The following is a 20,131-nucleotide window of genomic DNA, read 5'->3' as shown; positions in this document are numbered from 1 at the left end:
CCCCCACATGGCCCCCTGTATACGGTACCTGCCCCCACATGGCCCCCTGTATACGGTACCAGCCCCCACATGGCCCCCTGTATACAGTACGAGCCCCCACATGGCCCCCTGTATACGGTACCTGCCCCCACATGGCCCCCTGTATACGGTACCAGCCCCCACATGGCCCCCTGTATACAGTACGAGCCCCCACATGGCCCCCTGTATACGGTACCTGCCCCCACATGGCCCCCTGTATACGGTACCAGCCCCCACATGGCCCCCTGTATACGGTACAAGCCCCCACATGGCCCCCTGTATACGGTACCTGCCCCCCTGTATACGGTACCAGCCCCCACATGGCCCCCTGTATACAGTATGAGCCCCACATGGCCCCCTGTATACGGTACCTGCCCCCACATGGCCCCCTGTATACAGAACGAGCCCCCACATGGCCCCCTCTATACAGAACGAGCCCCCACATGGCCCCCTGTATACAGAACGAGCCCCCATATGGACCCCTGTATACGGTACCTGCCCCCACATGGCCCCCTGTATACGGTACCTGCCCCCACATGGCCCCCTGTATACGGTACGAGCCCCCACATGGCCCCCTGTATACGGTACGAGCCCCCACATGGCCCCCTGTATACAGTATGAGCCCCCCCATTAGCCCTAACACCCATGACCAATCTCTTATCCAGTGGCTAGGGGATTACTTGTTGCTTGGAGCAGTCCTTCAACATCATAAGAATCTAAGTTAAAGATGACTTTTGCGTGGATTTCGGAGTGGAAATATACAATGTATTCCTAATAGAAGGCGTGTGTGAACAGAGCCCTCAGCACGTGTGGCAGCGGCCCGCATACCGGGGCAGAGGCGCACACTGAGGCGCAGACTGCGGCTCTACCTTACCGCCGGGGACCCCGCACAGCCCTGCCGCCCATGTTATAAGTGGCTGACCATGCTGTCACCGCCATACCGAGGAGGACGGGAATGATATACGGGAGGCAGGTGCACGCTGTCCACACCGCACCACAACCAATCAGAGGCCTCTAACACGGCCGCCGTCTGGCGAGACCAGACCAGTCAAATCACTCTCTAGGCTCCGCCCATACGCCAGGCAACCGTCCCCGCCTCCTTGTGAGCGTGCGCATGCGTCGTGCGGCCCGCGCGCCTGGCAGTGAGCGAAGTCATGATGGCGGCGGTCAGGCCGTGCTGATGAGACAGCGAAATAACCGTCATCTACAGGAGCGCACATCCGGGCATCTGCGGACCGCCCGACCCTGAGATCACACCGTTACAGAGCACTAACGGCCGAGAGATAGAGATCGGAAGCCTCGCATCCGGGAAACTGCTCCTCGCCGCTGCTCAGCTCTACCAGGCCGGAACACCCAGGAGACTGCGGGACCGGGAGGGTCACACAGCGCCGCCGCCATGCAGATTACTATGAAGACGCTGCAGCAGCAGACTTTCAAGATAGAAATCGACTGCGAGGAGACGGTAAGGCTGAGGGGTGGAGGCGGCTCCCGGCGGGCGCACTGTGCGCGGTGCAGGCCTAGGCCCGGACTACGTGAGGCTGTGCGCAGCGGCTACTGGCGCTAACGGGGCGACTGTTCCCACATTCGGGGACTTCTTGGGGGCAATGGCAGTGACAGAGTTAATAGTGAGGAGGGGGTTGGGGCGACTATTGCGCGTTCTCGGCCCGTGTTTGCCTGCTGGTTGGGGAGCACGTGACTGGGGGGCGTGGCCGAGACCACGTGGTGTGCGCGGCAGTATATAGCGTGATGTGGCGCGCAGAGGCCGAGTGAGCCGGTCAGCTGGCTGGTGGCTCGGGCGCGGCGTGCTCTGGGCGTGCTGTACACGGAGGGCCCACACATTGCATGTCCTCCTCAGCTCAGAAGCCGCTCAGCCTCACCCCAGACTTCTGCTAAGTGCTGCAGAATATGTTGGCGCTACATAAATAGGGCTTGTTATTCGGCAGCAGCCCTCATGAGGTGTGACCTGTGTAGTAGTGAGGCGTAGCACACTCTGTGGAGATGTCCCACTGCTAACTCTATACATTAGAAGAGAGCTGTTAGACTTGATGAGGCTGGTGTACTTGCACTCATCCATGTCAGTATGGATCGTGCTGCACGGAAAGGCCGTGACTCTTCCCACTTGCCATACATAAGGCTCTGCAGTTCTGCTCAGGAGACCCATGCCTAGATCTGAAAGCATGGAACCTGAACTCCACCAGCTAGCCTGACAGCTCCTCAGTGTCCCTCCTCCCTGCTGAGACCTCCCACTGCTCAGCACCAGCTGCAATGTGGAGGCTGAAATCTTGCGGGCTCTCTATAGCTGATGGGGATTTAGTAAGAGATGAGGGAAAAACTGTTTTGCTGAAGTAGTTTCCTTACGTAACATTGTGTAACTCCAGCTCAAGTCCTAGGTTGCATTGCGTTTTTCTTGGTAGCCCTGTATTTAATTGGATGTCCCCTTAGGGAAGACCCCTTTTTCCCATATTCAAAGAGCCATAACTTTATTTTTTCATCAGCATAGCCATCATGTGATCTTTTTTTTATTTTTTTTTTATTTTACCACTTGCATGCATGTAATTTATTTAAATTTAGTTTTTGAGGGAGTTAGTGTGTGTGTGGGGGGGTCCATACCACATTTTGGACTTCTATTTTAACAACGTTCTTGGTGCAGTGCTAGTGACCATTAACCCTTTCCATTGCTACTACAGTTGTGCAGTTTTACTATTTTAGCACTACAGGGTCTGGCCTAGCTTTTTCAGACCAACGCTGTGCACGCCTGTCCTAATGATCTGGACTATGGAAGTAAGCTCATAGCGCTTAATGAGTAAAGTGCAGTCTACAACTGGTGTGCGCCTTGGCCAAAAATGTTTCTTCAGTTGGGGCCTGGTGTACATTTCTGGCACAATTCACAATACTAATGTGGAGTAAACTTTGATGGGATGAGCTTAGCCCCATTCCAACTCTGCATATTTTGGCTATCGGTGGGCACCTAAGAGCCCAGACTGCCACCGATATGCTTTACTACTTTGCAACCTCCAGACCATAAAACAAACCGATGAAATGATTACACGTTAAGCAGGCCATGCACTGCTGCTATGCCGGTTGAACAGACCTTCCTTTACCTTCGGCCTTTCACAGATAATGCAAGGTCACCTTATGTAATTAGACGTGATGATTAAGAGGCTTCCACATTGCATTAAGGCACCCATTCAGTAACCCCTTCTGGGCTTTCATCTGAAAACTCCTCCACCCAAAAAAAAACAAAAAACGGACTCCAGACATGTCAACTGGACCACAGTATACATCTGTGTCCACCTCCCAGAGGCATACAGGCCTGAAAATGGGAAGTTGTGGGTTTTCTAAGGAAATTAGGAGCCGGCACTATAGTAAACAGGGCAGTGACTATGAGCAGGTAGTCTAGTACGCACTGGGGGGAGGGGGTGCTAGGATTGGGCACTATAGTACCCTGAGGGGGGCAGAAACAGGCACTATAGTACACGGAGAATGGACCAGGAGCGGGCACTATAGGACACGGTGGGGGTTGTTAAAAGCAGGCACTATAGTAAACTGCTTGGAGCAGACCCTATAGTATACCGGAGGGGGTCCATGAGCTGGCGCTATATCATACGGTGGGGGTGTTGGTAGCGGGCGCTATAGCACACAGTGGGGGGTGTTGGTAGCGGGCACTATAGCACACAGTGGGGGGTGTTGGTAGCGGGCACTATAGCACACGGTGGGGGGTGTTGGTAGCGGGCGCTATAGCACACAGTGGGGGGTGTTGGTAGCGAGCGCTATAGCACACGGTGGGGGGTGTTGGTAGCGAGCGCTATAGCACACGGTGGGGGGTGTTGGTAGCGGGCGCTATAGCACACAGTGGGGGGTGTTGGTAGCGAGCGCTATAGCACACGGTGGGGGGTGTTGGTAGCGGGCGCTATAGCACACGGTGGGGGGTGTTGGTAGCGAGCGCTATAGCACACAGTGGGGGGTGTTGGTAGCGAGCGCTATAGCACACAGTGGGGGGTGTTGGTAGCGAGCGCTATAGCACACGGTGGGGGGTGTTGGTAGCGAGCGCTATAGCACACGGTGGGGGGTGTTGGTAGCGAGCGCTATAGCACACGGTGGGGGGTGTTGGTAGCGAGCGCTATAGCACACGGTGGGGGGTGTTGGTAGCGAGCGCTATAGCACACGGTGGGGGGTGTTGGTAGCGAGCGCTATAGCACACGGTGGGGGGTGTTGGTAGCGAGCGCTATAGCACACGGTGGGGGGTGTTGGTAGCGAGCGCTATAGCACACGGTGGGGGGTGTTGGTAGCGAGCGCTATAGCACACGGTGGGGGGTGTTGGTAGCGAGCGCTATAGCACACGGTGGGGGGTGTTGGTAGCGAGCGCTATAGCACACGGTGGGGGGTGTTGGTAGCGAGCGCTATAGCACACGGTGGGGGGTGTTGGTAGCGGGCGCTATAGCACACGGTGGGGGGTGTCACACAGTGGGGGTATTGGTAGCGGGTGCTATAGCACACGTGGGATTCTGTGACCTTATAGTACTTGTGGGGAAGGGGCGAGGAGCTGGCACTACAGCACACTGGGGGGGTAGGAACAGGCGCTATAGTCACCCTGGAGCTGGCACTAAAGCACACGGGAGGTTGGTGGGTGGCTAGGAGCGCACGAAGGTAAGGGGTCAAGGAGCTTGGACTAGCACACAAGGGGAGGGGGCACTATAGTACACAGTGGTGGGAGTTGGTGCCTGCTCTATAGTTAATGGGGGCCTAGGAGTCAGGCGCTGAAGTACACGGGGGTGCTAGGAGCCATAATGGCAAATAAATTGTGACTAGGAGATAAGGTGATGTAACACACACAGGGGGATGGGCGTCAGTATTAGCATTATGGATGTAATAAGCACAGTGCTGGTGATTTGTGCAGTATTGCTGGGGATGAAGAGGGCAATAAATCCCAGAATGGCTCCTCTCACGCTGATCCAGCAGTGAAATAGCGACTGTGTAGAACAGTGCAGGAGCAAAGTCCTGACCAATGAGGTCGGATGGGTGGGCAAAGATGGGTACACAGAAGGCAGGCCTGGCACTGGCTATGTGGACAGGGCAAAGCATCATGGGTTTGGTTAGAGAAAGCACTGGAATTTGCCGAACAAGGAAAAGAAAAATGTATTTTTGTACAACTGGATAGCCGTCACCATTTGATCGTACGCTTCGTATGATTCAGACCCAAACCGCCGTTGTGGGCAATGGCCATTACAGTGAAGGGAGCTGTGCGCCATATACCTCGCTGGTTTCTTATAACATGCCAATAAGAATCGCCTCTCTAACTCCATCTCCTTTTTAACAGGTTAAAGCTTTGAAAGAGAAAATAGAACAAGAGAAGGGAAAGGATGCATTTCCAGTCGCTGGCCAAAAACTAATTTATGCAGGTAATTACTGGCACCGAGGAGTGCAGAATATATCCCACGATGGAGAAGTAGTAAACGTTGTGCAGCTCGGGTCACACTAACACCCTGGCCTGTTAGTAGGGAAGACTGCGTTGGGTTTGAATGGTGTCCATTAGGTTCCAGTGTTTCTAATGTGACTCCGAGGGCTACAGATTGCCGTGTTCCTGCGCCAGACTAGTGTGAACACGGCCTGATCTACTGAAGAGGGCTTCTGCTGTCCAGTGTCTAATAACCTGTCTGCTTCATTCTAGGAAAAATCCTGAATGATGACATAGCGCTCAAGGAATACAAGATTGACGAGAAAAACTTTGTAGTGGTTATGGTGACAAAAGTAAGTTCCTACCTGCACCCTGGTAATGTAGGGCCGGGTCCTCACACTCCAGAGCTCGCGGCCCCCAACTCCATGTTTCAGGATTACTTGGTGCTCCACAGAAGCTGGGGCACTTCCTGCTGCCCGATACTTCCATCATCTGTACGATATTGGCCTGGAAACCTGCCCTGTGGGGGCCTTGAGGACTGGAGATTGGGAAACACTGACCCCCCTGCTGCCTACATCAGCATTCTTCTATCTAGCGTGGGCTAATGTTTAATACATCAAAAGGCTACAGGTCACTCGTGTAAGTTCCCTGCCCCTAACCTTATACTCACCAGCCATTTTCATCAGTATTCAGCACCGCTTTGGTCGTCTTCTGCAGGTTGTGACCTACCGGATCGCTGCATTATTCGCTGGGTGATCCGGAAGTCACTACTCAGTATGTCATTGAGAGCCACAACGAGGCACTCCTATACTGCGAGCTTGTGACCGATACCTCTGACTTCAAGTCAGGCTAAAGATGGCAGCTGGTAAGTATAATAGTAGGGTCAGAGAACTTACATTCATGGCACCACTCCAGCACTGGTATAGTAAAAAACAAATCACTGGAGCAGTGCTTTAAAAAGGGTTGTCCGACAGTAACCTTTTTTTATTTATTTATTTATTTATTTTTTAAGGCAAGGATGGATTTTGATAACATTTTTTTCTGCCAACTTGTTTTTTACAAGATGAGTTTTACTTTTGAATGACTGTTTTAATGAGGGCAAAGAGGATGATTTAAGCTTGTTTTGGAGCTTTTGTTTTTTTTTTATCATATTTAAAAAAAATATATATATATTTTTTTATTTATACTATTTACTGTATATTTTTAGTCCCAATAGGGGACTTTTACATGTATAGCAGATGTTGGTAAGGGGTTAAAATTAATCATACCAAGTCATACCTTCCTATACCCCCTGTGGATCCAGAGCAGGTTGCTATGGAGCTCTGTCTGCCCCTTTTCAGAAGTATGCGTCCCATCTGAAGCAGCTTGCTCTGGATCCACGGGGCCGCAGGAAGGAGAGTTCCAGTCCCCCTGTAAATACCCTTTGCTGTAGGTGTGAACATCTGACGTGGGATGCCTATGAACTTTTGTACGTGTATCTGATTTATACGCAATGTTTTCTTATATATTGCAAAGAGCATCACGTCGGGTATTAAAGGGAACCTGTCAGCAGGATTGTGCACAGTCACCTACAGACAGTGTCAGGTCAGCGCCGTTATACTGATTAAAGTGATACCTGGGTGATGAAATCCGTCTTGTGGTTGTTGGGTAATCTTTTTCAGTTTTTAGTTAAAGATATGCTCGTGCCCTGGGGCGACCTGTGTGGGGTCTTCATGTGGTGCTCTGATTAGGTATTCATACTGATGGCTACTGACAGGTCGCTGATCCCTCACTGACCTGCCCCCTAGTTTACAGAATGAAGATCTGTACATACTAAAGAAAAAACCCTCCTGCGCTGCAGCATAATCGCATGTTTCATGTCTCAATAATATGTTTAATGTTCTTCAGATAGGAAAAAAGAAACATTTTTTTAAGTGGCATGCGCCGGCGGCTACATCTTGCTGGAGAAGCAAAAAATTCCTTCTCCAAGATGGTGGTGCCTACACAGTAGCAGCTATTGGACCACAGCTATATACACCGACAGCTGCTATTGCGCCATTTTAAAAATTAAATTCAGATATATATATATATATAAATATATATATAAATTTATATATATTTTATAACCACAAAACGGATTTCATCACCCAGGTATCATCATTCAGTATAACGGCACCGACCTGACACTGTCTGCAGGTTACTGTGCACAATCCTGCTGACAGGTTCCCTTTAAGCAAGAATAACATATCAGTGTTTGTGATTGATTTTCTTTTTTCTTTTCAAGCCAAAGGCAGCAAGTGGTTCATCTGTGCCAGCTCCAGCACCATCCCAGCCTGCCAGCACTGCTAGTGCCATCCCTGCATCACCACCCTTGACATCCTACACACCTATTTCTCGAACCAATGCCCTCTCTCTCCCTTATCCCAATCCGAACATCCCTATCCCTAGTCCAATGCCTACAGAGCTCCCCATCAATGCTGTTCCTAAGGCTGTTCCTAAACCTGAAGAGAAATCCGAAAGCCCTGAGGAAACAGTGAGCCCAACTTCAACTGAGTGCAGGTAAGTGTGATCCTCCGGCCTTTCCTGCTCCTCACTTAATTGCTTGGTCACTTACTGCTAGCATGATCTAAAGGTGGTCATACACATTGGACTTGTGTAAGCCTGACCTGCCGATTTCACCATGACCTTTCAACCACCTCTTCCTAAGCTGTGGGACAGAATGATCAGACAAGTTTAATGTCAGAATTCCCAATCCTTTGCTCTCACTTTAGGGAATGTCTGCCAGCAGCATCTTTCATCCCATTTGGAATACATGAATGTGTGTGAGTAGCTTGTTGGTAAATCAAGTGTTGGGCAGACGGATTCTGAATGTCTGTGGCCACCTTTATTTTTGTCTCGTACACATAAGACCCTGTTCACATCTGTTTTATGGTTTCGTTTAAAATGATCTGTATCCACTAGTGAATCTTTCATATCAGATGTCACGTACGTACGATCAGGCTTGTGGAGTCAGTAAGCCAAACCTCCAACTCCTCCATTTCCCTGATTCCACAGCACTGGTCACTACTGAGCATGTACATAAAGTGCAGCACAGATTCATCTCATCTACAGCTCCACAGCACTGGTCACTACTGAGTATGTACATAAAGTGCAGCACAGATTCATCTCATCTACAACTCCACAGCACTGGTCACTACTGAGCATGTACATAAAGTGTGGCACAGATTCATCTCACCTACAACTCCACAGCACTGGTCACTACCGAGCATGTACATAAAGTGCAGCACAGATTCATCTCTACAACTCCACAGCACTGGTCACTACTGAGCATGTACATAAAGTGCAGCACAGATTCATCTCATCTACGACTCCACAGCACTGGTCACTACTGAGCATGTACATAAAGTGCGGCACAGATTCATCTCATCTACAACTCCACAGCACTGGTCACTACTGAGCATGTACATAAAGTGTGGCACAGATTCATCTCACCTACAACTCCACAGCACTGGTCACTACCGAGCATGTACATAAAGTGCAGCACAGATTCATCTCATCTACGACTCCACAGCACTGGTCACTACTGAGCATGTACATAAAGTGCGGCACAGATTCATCTCACCTAAGAGCCGAGATCCTTAGATCAGGAACAGAACAGACATTTATAGGGCATTTCATAACTTTCCCAAATTCTTAGCAAACCATTTACAGCACATCCTGCATAGTACTACTGATGCATTTTATACTGACTCCACAGCCCTGCGTACTGTGCACCCTGTTAATTGGCTTTGTTGTAACCAATTCAATGTAACTATATTTATATATATATATATTTTTTTACTCTAGTATACCCAGTGATTCTTCTCGACCTTCCCTATTTGAAGATGCCACAAGCGCACTGGGTGGGTTTAATGTTTTCTTTTTTCTTGTTGTTGTATGTAATAAAAAGTTAGGGGAGGGGAGCGACACTTTTCCTGTCCACACTGCATATCTTGTAGAGCTGCTTAAAGGGAACCTGTCAGCTTGGAAATGCTGTGCAATCTATCAGCATGTTATGGAGCAGGAGTAGCTGAACAGATTAATATATAGTTTGTCTTAGGCAAAATGAAGACCGCGCTCACGGAATATATTTTAGATCGTTTATTTGAGCCTACGCATTTCAAGAGCGTTCCTGCTCTCTTCCTCAGGGCATGTAATACATAATACAATATGGAGTATATTTATAGAAAGCCTTTCTATAAATATACTCCATATTGTATTATGTATTACATGCCCTGAGGAAGAGAGCAGGAACGCTCTTGAAATGCGTAGGCTCAAATAAACGATCTAAAATATATTCCGTGAGCGCGGTCTTCATTTTGCCTAAGACTACTACCCCCAACATCCTTTTGGATTTCTGTGGAGACCTGCTGCTACGGTTACACCTGCATGGGAGTTGTGACCTATTTTCACAACTGCAATAGGTGAGCACATTCCCTACAAAGTCTGTATTTATTCATATACAGTGTGACACATTGGGGGCGCCTTGTGTTTTTTTCTTTTCAATATATAGTTTGTGGGAGAAGTTTTACTTGAATTTTTATGCTATGAAATCCCTACTGCTTCTGCGCACCCAGGTCCAGTAGGCGGTCCTGGTCAGTCACGCAGACTGCTGCATGTTCACTTCCTCAAAGTGGTCGCTGTTGCGGCAGCTGCTCCGACCGGGAAATGGCGTCTGGGAAGCGAGGGACGCACCACGGTGGTCACTGACAAGGCGGTAAATCCGGGAGCCCCTGTGTGAGACATTAATGAAGGCAGAGGAGGCGGAGCCCGGCGCGCAGATTATGGAGTGGTGGCTGGGAGGTGTTTCTGTCCAGGGGAAAAGACATGCCCCCAGGTATATTTCAAGGCATCAGGGACAAATTACAAAAGCGATTATTTCAGCAGTGGCAGGGACCCAAACTAAAAGATCCACCTTGGCAGAATGCAGCATTAGTGCTGCACAAGTGGCTCTTTTAGTTAAAAACGCCTGGGGGGGGGGTGACAGGTTCCCTTTAAGGATTATGGAGGCCACTGTGCTCTTAAGAACCTTGAGTACTGCAGAAATTCTTTTGTAACCTTGGCCAGATCTGTGCCTTGCCATAATTCTGTCTCTGAGCTCCTTGGCCAGTTCCTTTGACCTCATGATTCTCATTTGGTCTGACATGCACTGTGGGCTGTGAGGTCTAAGGTTATGTGCACATGTTGCGGATAGTGTACGGATTTTTTCGTACAGGTTTTTGAAAATCCACAGGTAAACCGCACTGGGGATCACCCGCGGATTTGCCGCTTTTTTTTCCCGGATTCCTATTATGGAGCAGGTGTAAACCGCTGCGGAATCCACACAATGAATTGACATGCTGCGGAAAAACAACACTGCGTTTCCACGCTTTTTTTTCCGCAGCATGTGCACTGCAGATTTTGCTTTCCATACATTTACATGGTACTGTACAACGCATGGAAAACAGCTGCAGATCCGCAGCAAAATCTGCAACGTGTGCACATACGCGAATATAGACAGGTGTGTGCCTTTCCAAACCAAGTCCTATCAGTTTAATGAAACACAGCTGGACTCCAATGAAGGAGTAGAATCATCTCAAGGAGGATGACAAAGAAATGGACAGCATGTGACTTAAATATGAGTGTCTGAGCAAAGGGTCTGAATACTTTTTGACTGTGATATTTCAGTGTTTCTTATTTAATAAATTTGCAAAGTCGAGATGGGGTGCAGAGTGTACATTAACCCCAGGAGCTTTTTTCTCACCGCCGGAGCCCACATCAAAGCAGGGAATTTGCCATCGGATGTACTATTCCGTCCGATGGCAGAAAGGGGTTAATGAGAAAAAAATGAACTTTTTTTGAATTTACCAAATGGCTGCAATGAAACAAAGTGAAAAATGCAAAGGGGTCTGAATACTTTCTGTACCAACTGTATGTTTAGTGTGCGCATTAAACTACTCAGCGGTGCTGTCTTCTGTTTCCAGCGCTGCTCCGATCTTCTGCTCCGGCATGTGGCTTTCTTGCCAGTTCATATTGCGGACCTTAGTTAATGAGAGCCTCATTCTGAGTCTTACATTGAGAAGTGTGAATTCCGGTCAACACAAACACAATGAGCAGTCACATGATCCAAAAAAAGACCGGAGCCATGCTGGAAACGGCACAAGATGGCAAACGTTAACTATTTTTAATGCATACACTGAAAAAATATTACTGATAACTAACAAATGCTTATATTTAAAAAAAAAATATATATATGCTGGATAGGATTTATACATGATTCTCCGAGTCGATGCTATTACAGTGATGGCCAACTTGTATAGTTTTTGTGGTTAAAAAAAAAAAATCTGGAAGCTGTAATAAAGAAACAAAAACTGAATTTTTGAGTAGTCTTTGTTTTCAGAGACCCGTAACATTTTTTTGTGTAACGGGCTGGCTTTTTGTTACCATTTTGGATAACATATTATATTTTGATTTTATTTATTTATTTTTTTGCCTATTTTTTTTAACCCTTTAGTGACCTGGACAAATTTTTTAAATCTGACCAGTGTCACTTTGTGGTAATAACTCTGGAACGCTTGTTTGTTTGTTTTTTCGTGACATATTGTACTTTATGGTAATGATATTTTCTGCATTTGTTTATAAAAATATCAAATTTTACAAAAGCTTCAAAAAATTTGCAATGTTCAAATTTTGAATGATTATCTTTTTAACCCCTTTCTGACATATGACGTACTATCCCGTCGAGGTGGGGTGGGCCCTTATGACCACCGACGGGATAGTTTGTCATATGCGATCGGCCACGCTCACGGGGGCAGCGTGGCCGGGTGTCAGCTGACTGTCGCAGCTGACATCCGGCACTATGTGCCAGGAGCGGTCACGGACCGCCCCTGGCACATTAACCCCAGGAACGGAACACCACGATCAAACATGATCGCAGTGTTACGGCGGTATAGGGAAGCATTGGGCATGGAGGGGGCTCCCTGCATTCTTCCCTGAGACCCTCGGAGCAACGCGATGTGATCGCGTTGCTCCGAGGGTCTCCTACCTCCTCCCTGCAGGCCCCAGATCCAAAATGGCCGTGGGGCTGCATCCGGGTCCTGCAGGGAGGTGGCTCACCGGCGATCTGACCCTATAACATGATGCAGTACTGCTGTATTCGTACTAACCCCAAGAATTAAACTACTTTATTTTACGAAATGCGGAACGGTATAAACGCCGCCGCCCCCCCCCCCCCCAAAAAAAAAAGAAAAAAAATTAAAAAAATTCTTGAACAAGACCTCACATGACTCTGGACCAAAGTATGGAAAAATAAAAGCTCTCAAAATGTGGAGACGCAAAAACTATTTTTTGCAATAAAAAGCGTCTTTTGGTGTGTGACAGCTGCCAATCATAAAAATCCGCTAAGAAACCCGCTGTAAAAGTAAATCAAACCCCCCTTCATCACCCCCTTAGTTAGGGAAAAATAATAAAATTTTAAAAAGTATATATTACCATTTCCCGTTAGGGTTGGGGCTAGGGTTGTCCGTTAAGGTGTACAGTTATGTTTCTTGTCGTAATTCTTTTCTCCTCCTACTGCTTTCTCATAAAACTGAGGGTGCCTGCTCCAGCAGGCAGGGTTTAATCTGCCGAGGAGGAGCCAATTTTATTTAATTGCAATAATGGTGTCAGCCTCCAGGTGGCAGCAGCCTATCCCAAGGTTTTATGTCCCCCAGTAAGGCTAGGTTCAGATTGCGTTAGGGCAATCCGTTTAGCGCTAGCAGATTGCGCTAACGCAATGTCTTTTTAGGGGTCGCGTTAAACGTCCCCGCTAGCGCAGATTCCCGATCTGCCAGAGCGGGGAACGGACCTCAGGCGCGCCGCAGACACTGCAAGCAGCGTCCGCGGCGTGCCACAAAAGAACGGCACATCGCTAGCGCGTGCCGAAAATGACATGAGGCATGTACTATATTGTAACTATAAGTCCTTAACAGAAGAGACCATACTCACCCTCCATCGCTGCATCTCCGTTGTCCCGGCACGCCTCCTGCTCAGCGGTGGTACCGCTCATTAAGGTAATGAATATGGACGCATCTCCACTCCCATAGGCATGGAGCGCATATGCATTACCTTTAATGAGCGGTACCACGTGACCGCTGAGCAGAGGGGAGGTGCAGGGATGGAGATGCAGGTGTGAGGAGGGGGGGTCAATGTGAGCCATGAATACAACCATGGCACAGGGGAGCCGAGCCATGCGGGACCGGGGGAGCCATGCTCATACAACGGGGTGCCACATGACAGGACAGGGGGAGCCATGCATACCAGGACATGACAAGGGGAATCCACGCAGGACAGGAGGAGCCACGCAGGGCAGGGATGAGGGGGGACAATACATATCCAGTTTATACTCGAGTCAATAAGCTTACCCGGTTTTCTGTGGCAAAAGTAGGTACCTCAGCTTATACTCTGGTACAGTGTTTCCCAAACTCCAGTCCTCATGGACCCCACGGGTCATGTTTTCAGGATTTCCTTAGTATTGAGCAAGTAGTGGAAGTATCATCAAGGCATCAGAAATTGTCTCACCTGTGCAACTCAATGGAAATCCTGAAAACATGACCCATGAGGACTGGAGTTTGAGAAACACTGCTCTAATATATACGGAATATATCTGTCTATTCAGCTCTTTCTGCTCCACAACATGCTGCCTGTTGCACTTTCATGGTGACTGTTGAGTCTGGAGATGTGACATTTTGGTGACACCCTTCTGACTGAAACATATAAACTTTATTCTCCCCCTATGATTTTGTCATTTACTGTATATTCCGTGATTTGTGACCCAAATATGATGGGAACATTGAAAAGAAGAGGTAAAAAGTTCTGAAAATAGTAATATGCTTATTTGCCTGTAGGAGATACCCTCCAATATTTAGTGCCTCTCCCCGGAGTCATGGCATATGAAGATAGTCTGTGTGCCAAACATATCATGCCTTTGTCAATGATCGCTTATAAAATGGAAGAAAGCAGAGTTCATATCAGGCCGTAACCTAAAATGTCTCCTGGAATAATTACTGAAGCCATGCATACATGCCCCAAAAACTTGGCTGTAATCAATGAAATGCTATTACGGACGCTATTAATTTATGCCAAAGACAGGTTTTTTTTTTAATAAGAATATGGCCATATTCACACCTTCAGGTCTTGGTCAGTATTTTACCTCAGTATCTGTATGCCAAAACCAGGAGTGGGTGATAAAATACAGAAGTGGTGACGTGTTTCCATTATTACTGTTCCTCTGATTGTTCCACTCCTGGTTTTGACTTATAAAAACTGAGGTAAAAAGCTGACCAAATACTGAATGTGTGAACGTGGCCTACTGGTGATATTTATACTTTACTAATGGTTGAGTACAAAGTTGTGAGGAGATATTTATGCTTTACAAATGGTTGAGTACAAAGTTGTGAGGATTCCTGCTGTCCACTGCCTCATGTCATTCTCGTTGTTTCAGTAACAGGTCAGTCATATGAGAATATGGTGACAGAGATAATGTCAATGGGCTACGAGCGAGAACAGGTGATTGCGGCCCTCAGAGCTAGCTTCAATAACCCTGACAGGGCTGTGGAGTACCTCCTAATGGTAAGCATGGCCTCATCTTTTTCCAGCCTTACAATGCATGAAAGAAAATGAGATTTTCTAAAAAATTGAAACAAATGTGCTCATTCCTTTTCTTATCTTTGCACTTTGTCCGACTCCCTTTTTACTTTACTTGGCAATGTGACATTTATTATGAGGGGGTGTTTTGCTGAAGGCAGCATTACTGAAATTTATGCTAAAGTTTGGTAAATTTGTCTCTTTATGTTCCTTCAGCTTTTACATCACACCCTTCTGTGAAAATTGCGTTTTTTAAAGCCTAAGGGTATGTGTCCACAGTCAGTAAACGCTGCTTGTTTGACGCTGCGCAGAGCTGCAGCGTCAAACACGCAGCGTCCAGATGTTCCAGCATAGTGGAGGGGATTTTATGAAATCCCATGTCCACTATGCGTGGAGACACGCATCCGACTTCCCTGCGACTCCGGACATGCTGCGCGTCTTTTCAGATCGCAGCATGTCCGTGCTACCTGCGGCGACGCTGCGTCGTCGCAAGTAATATCACAGGGCGCTATGCGAGGGTGCGATGATCCCGGATGTGTACAGTCTGGCCATCCTGACCGTGGACACGTACCCTTAGAACTATTTGGCTGTCTAACCACACCCAGTTGCCTACTTTCCCACCACAAAAGTGACACAAAATTGCAAACATGCGCATATATAATTATTATTAGTGGTTGTTCTTTTTTTTTTTAGCAAAAAAAGCAACATTTTCTTCTGCTTTACACAATAAAGGTGTTTCCTCCAGTCTCTCTACTGTGGGCCAAGTTCATCATTTGTGATTTATTTTTATGTCCGTTTTCTTTTGCCTTGTGGTATCCACCACTGATAAATTTTATTTATTTTTTTTGTGTGTGTAAAATCCAAAATGCGTTTTTTTTTTGTTTTGTTTTTTCTTCCATTTTTGTCTTTGACCAGTTTTTGAAGCTGTGTAGCATCAAAAGTCTCAAATTCTTTAAAAAGTCACAAAAAATGCCTCAGATTGAAAATTTTTCCAGAAACCTTACTTCAGGCAGGGACCGCAGTAGGATGCAATAAACAAGGAAAAAAAAAAACTGCAACATTTGGTAAATGTCGCATATCCACATAAACCAAAGTTGTCAAAGGGAAAAAAAACTTAATAAAGACCACTTAAAAATTCTCAATGTACAGAGCATAAGGCAGAAATATTAAAGCCAGTAAAATGGAGCATATCCCTCCATAAAAGTGATAAACTGCAGTAATGAATTGGGGACCATGAGTTTTCCCATCTTCATGAATGGGTATTGGCTGATAGTTCCTGTCACTATGAGCTAGGCAGTAGAACATGTACAGTGCTCACAAGCTCATTTATGTTGAGCTTGTAAGCATTGTTTTGTAGCGGACCGGGATCTCTGGAGCACGCTCTTGCATCGTAAGCGATTGTCCGGTCTAAAACTACATGTCTGCAGTGACTCTGACTGCAGACTTGGGAATCCTATCATTGCGTGCACTGCGAGGATTCTCCAGTGCCGGCAGCGATTGTTCATGTGACCACAAGTATAGGATTTGCATGCTTCTGGCCACATTCCAACTAGACTGTACACTTGCATTGAGTGGGGCTGGATACAGTCTAGTCGGCACATGACCGCTTGTATGTAAATTACATACTTGTGGTCACAGTAAGGTACTGGAGAATCCTCACCGCGTGCTGTGCCTGCAGTGAGAGGATTCACAAGTCTGCAGTCACGTAACTTGTAGTTTTAGACTTCACATCTCCTTTAAATGGGATTGTCGATCAGAGGTGACCTCATTACGCCCTTTCTAAATCGCCAATATGATCTCAAAAGTGTAAGTCATCCATTGATCCATTCTTTTATTTTCCCATTTCAGGGAATTCCAGGTGATCGAGAAGGTCAAGCAGTTGCTGACCCGCCGCAGGCAGTCAGTAGTGTTCCTACTCAGCCTCTCCCCACAGTAGCTGGGGCTGGGGCAGGTGCAACTTCTACTACTACTACTACTACTACTACTACTACTACTACTACTCCATCCACACCTTCTGCTGGAGGTAAGATTTGGCTATATACAGCATCCTTTCACGGGAAACAGTAAGTTACTTTATAAATGTACCATATGGATGCTACTTTCTATATTGATTGCTTTGGGAAGAGAGGGTTTGCATGTTTGTAACCTACAAAATTCACTCAGCCAAGTTCTACTAATTGCATTTCTCTGTGGCATTGGATGTGCAATGTATGTACAATATTTATTTATTTTATTTCTAGGAAATCCCCTTGATTTCTTGCAGAATCAGCCTCAGTTTCAGCAGATGAGGCAAATTATTCAGCAGAATCCCTCTTTATTACCGGCACTTCTCCAGCAGATAGGACGGGAAAACCCCTCATTACTGCAGGTATATTCTTTTTTAGACCTTGAGCATTCATGGCATTTCACCTACTTGGGTATTATTTACGCATGGGCTTGGCAAGATGTGCAGATTCATTTAATCTTCTTTTTCAAAAACAGCAGATTAGTCAACATCAGGAACAGTTCATTCAGATGTTAAATGATCCAGTCCCAGAATCGGGTGGACAGAGTGGAGGAAGAGGAGGTGGTGGAGGAGGAGGAGTAGCAGCTGAGGCTGGAAGTGGTCATATGAACTACATTCAAGTCACACCTCAGGAAAAAGAAGCTATAGAAAGGGTAAGTAAAGGATATGTCATTATACACTCTTTAACAGAACCTGAACATGGGGTCTGATCTGCAGCTAAAGGATCCAATTCAATATACTTTGTTTGATCTGTTTATTACCCTTCTCTTTCTAGGTCTAGGTGTATGTAGGTACAGAGATTGACCGTCTTCCCTGTACAAATGCATATAAAGATAGTGGTCAGTCATGAACTAGACCTGCCTACATGACTTTGTTTCAAAGAGCAGGGATAACAATAGTCTTACTAAAGCTCTAACCACAAAACTAAAAATCCTTCTTCTCGTCTCAGGAACCTATTAAATGCTTGCATTTCATGTTTGGGGTTTGGTTCTGCACCTCATTAGATTGTATTCACAGGCTTGAAGCTGACCTTCTTTTTGTTTCTCCTTTCCAGCTAAAAGCACTAGGATTTCCTGAAGGACTTGTGGTACAGGCTTATTTTGCATGTGAAAAGAATGAAAATCTTGCGGCCAACTTTCTCCTACAGCAGAACTTTGATGACGATTGAAAAGAAGAGACTGTATTTTTTATCTCACTTCACACCAGTGCATTACACTAACTTTGCTCACTGGATTTACTGGGATGATTTGGGCTCATATCCACAATATTTGGTGTATGGTAGTCATGGGTGGGGTGGGTTAGGGAAACCTCAGACAAGCTAGGACATAAAGCATCAATCTGCTATAATTGAGCAGTTCAGCGTGTATTATGGTAAAGCTAAAAGAGAGCAAATTACAACCAAAATCCAGCTTCAGCAGGCATTTATTCCCTTCTGAAAAAAAATCTTCTAACTTCTAGATGCAATTTCTTCTTCACTAGTATTCATAGATCCAGAAATTTAGTGTAATGCTCTGCTTTCCATTTTTCCGTCTAACATTGCTATAGCAAATAGCCTGTGCTACCTGGAGATCTTGGTTTTGTTTTTTTTTTGTTTTTCCCGGTAACACTGGATTTTGACCTTAAGGAAAATTGTGAGATGTAAATGCCAAAATAAAAATAGATGATTATTTGCTGCTTCGAGTAATTAAAATGAAATTAGTGCACAGGAGCCTGGTAAATGCTGTGAACGTTAATTATTTTGAAGCTGTTTCTTTCCATTAAATCCCAATTGCTGATATTTAAGGAGAACCCCGATCAATAAGTGTGAAGTGGGCACTTTCTGTTCTGACTTAGAAAACAGTATGCACACGAGGTTTACTTTTCTGTTTTCTTGCCGTGTAGGGAATTGAAAACCAATAGCTTTCTAATTGCTCGTTTACTTCAATTTTACATTGCAGTAAAGGTTTTAAAAACAGTTTGCATGTATTTTTTTTTTTTTTTTTTTTTGTTATCTTTAGTTTTTGTTGATACCCACTTGATGTGTTAAGTAACATATCCAACCCTTCCCCCAGTAACTACTTGTTTTCCATGTCGGCTGAGAATGTGCAATCCCTCCTCTATACCTGTCTGGCAAATTTTAACCGATACTTATCCTAGACCTTTAGTTAAACGAGTCAACTATCATTACAAGCTACGTACTGCAAGGCAAACTGCAAGATTTATTATATATTTTTCTTTATTTTTTGCACTCTGTATTTAGTTTCATCCCCCATCCCATAATAAATTAACAAGTCCTTCTGCTTGGAAGAAGCTGGCATGACAGGGCTTGAGAGGTCAACACATCCTCTGTTCTTTTCAGAGAAGGCATGACATAAATGAATTGTAAGAATATCTGTGTATGTACTGCTTATACATTGGGTAAATGGACAGATGAACAATCAGTGGAAACAAAAGTATAACCCAAAAAAAGAAAAAAAAATATGCACAAAACATTAAAATTTCTCCTTGTATAGTGTTTGCTGCTTATTCATTGATTGCAGTGTATTTTGTGTGATTGTGTAGATGGGTGAGAGTCAAGGTTCATGCAGATTGGGGTCTTATGACTGGTCGTACGTTTGTCTAGTGCAATGTTTTGCAAATTCCAGTCCTCAGCACCTAGCACGTCATGTTTTCAGAATTTCCTTAGTATTGCACAGGTGGTGGAATTATTATCAAGGCATTAGAATGGGCCACAGGTTCTCACTGTGCAATACTAAGGAAATCCTGAAAATCCTGTGTTGGGATTGGGAAACTGGTCTAGTAGAAGCATCTTTTTCCTATGTGTGCAATGTTGCCTATTATAAATTTTTGTCTTTTCATTGGGAATTTCTGTCCTGAAGATATACAACACATTATAGTAGCAGCATTATCAATGGGATTTTACCAAAGTTAATCACCACATTGGGTTTGAAAATGAAATCCTCAATGTAAATTGAGAGTTTCAAGCTCCAGCATGTCTGTTTATAGATTTCACCCTCCAAAATTGTGATACCTGATGCAAGTCTGGTTATAGATAATTTAGTGGCAGAATGTATAATTGGTGGAGGAAGGTTGTACTTGATGGACCCTAGGTA

At 45.9% G+C, this 20,131-nt stretch overlaps 1 protein-coding gene across 3 annotated transcripts; it reads left to right on the top strand.

The window, feature by feature from the left end:
- The first annotated feature begins 1,006 nt into the window (after positions 1–1,006).
- RAD23B (RAD23 nucleotide excision repair protein B) lies at positions 1,007–19,528 on the top strand. 3 transcript variants are annotated; one of them, XM_077249318.1, is made up of 10 exons: positions 1,007–1,480; positions 5,336–5,417; positions 5,687–5,766; positions 7,677–7,951; positions 9,239–9,294; positions 14,892–15,019; positions 16,883–17,057; positions 17,275–17,402; positions 17,516–17,692; positions 18,094–19,528. In XM_077249318.1, exons 1-10 carry the CDS (start codon positions 1,415–1,417, stop codon positions 18,205–18,207), a joined length of 1,281 nt encoding a protein of 426 aa, XP_077105433.1. In that variant the 5' UTR covers positions 1,007–1,414; the 3' UTR covers positions 18,208–19,528. The 3 variants fall into 3 exon arrangements, with proteins under 3 accessions (XP_077105433.1, XP_077105431.1, XP_077105432.1); XM_077249316.1 differs by having other exon boundaries at positions 1,137–1,480; positions 17,519–17,692; XM_077249317.1 differs by having other exon boundaries at positions 1,149–1,480; positions 14,898–15,019.
- Positions 19,529–20,131: the final 603 nt, after the last annotated feature.

The sequence above is a fragment of the Ranitomeya variabilis genome, chromosome 1, assembly GCF_051348905.1.
Source record: "Ranitomeya variabilis isolate aRanVar5 chromosome 1, aRanVar5.hap1, whole genome shotgun sequence".
Classification (NCBI taxonomy): domain Eukaryota; kingdom Metazoa; phylum Chordata; class Amphibia; order Anura; family Dendrobatidae; genus Ranitomeya; species Ranitomeya variabilis.
Note: the sequence above shows the minus strand (reverse complement) of the source record. Positions and strands in the feature narration are given on the sequence as shown.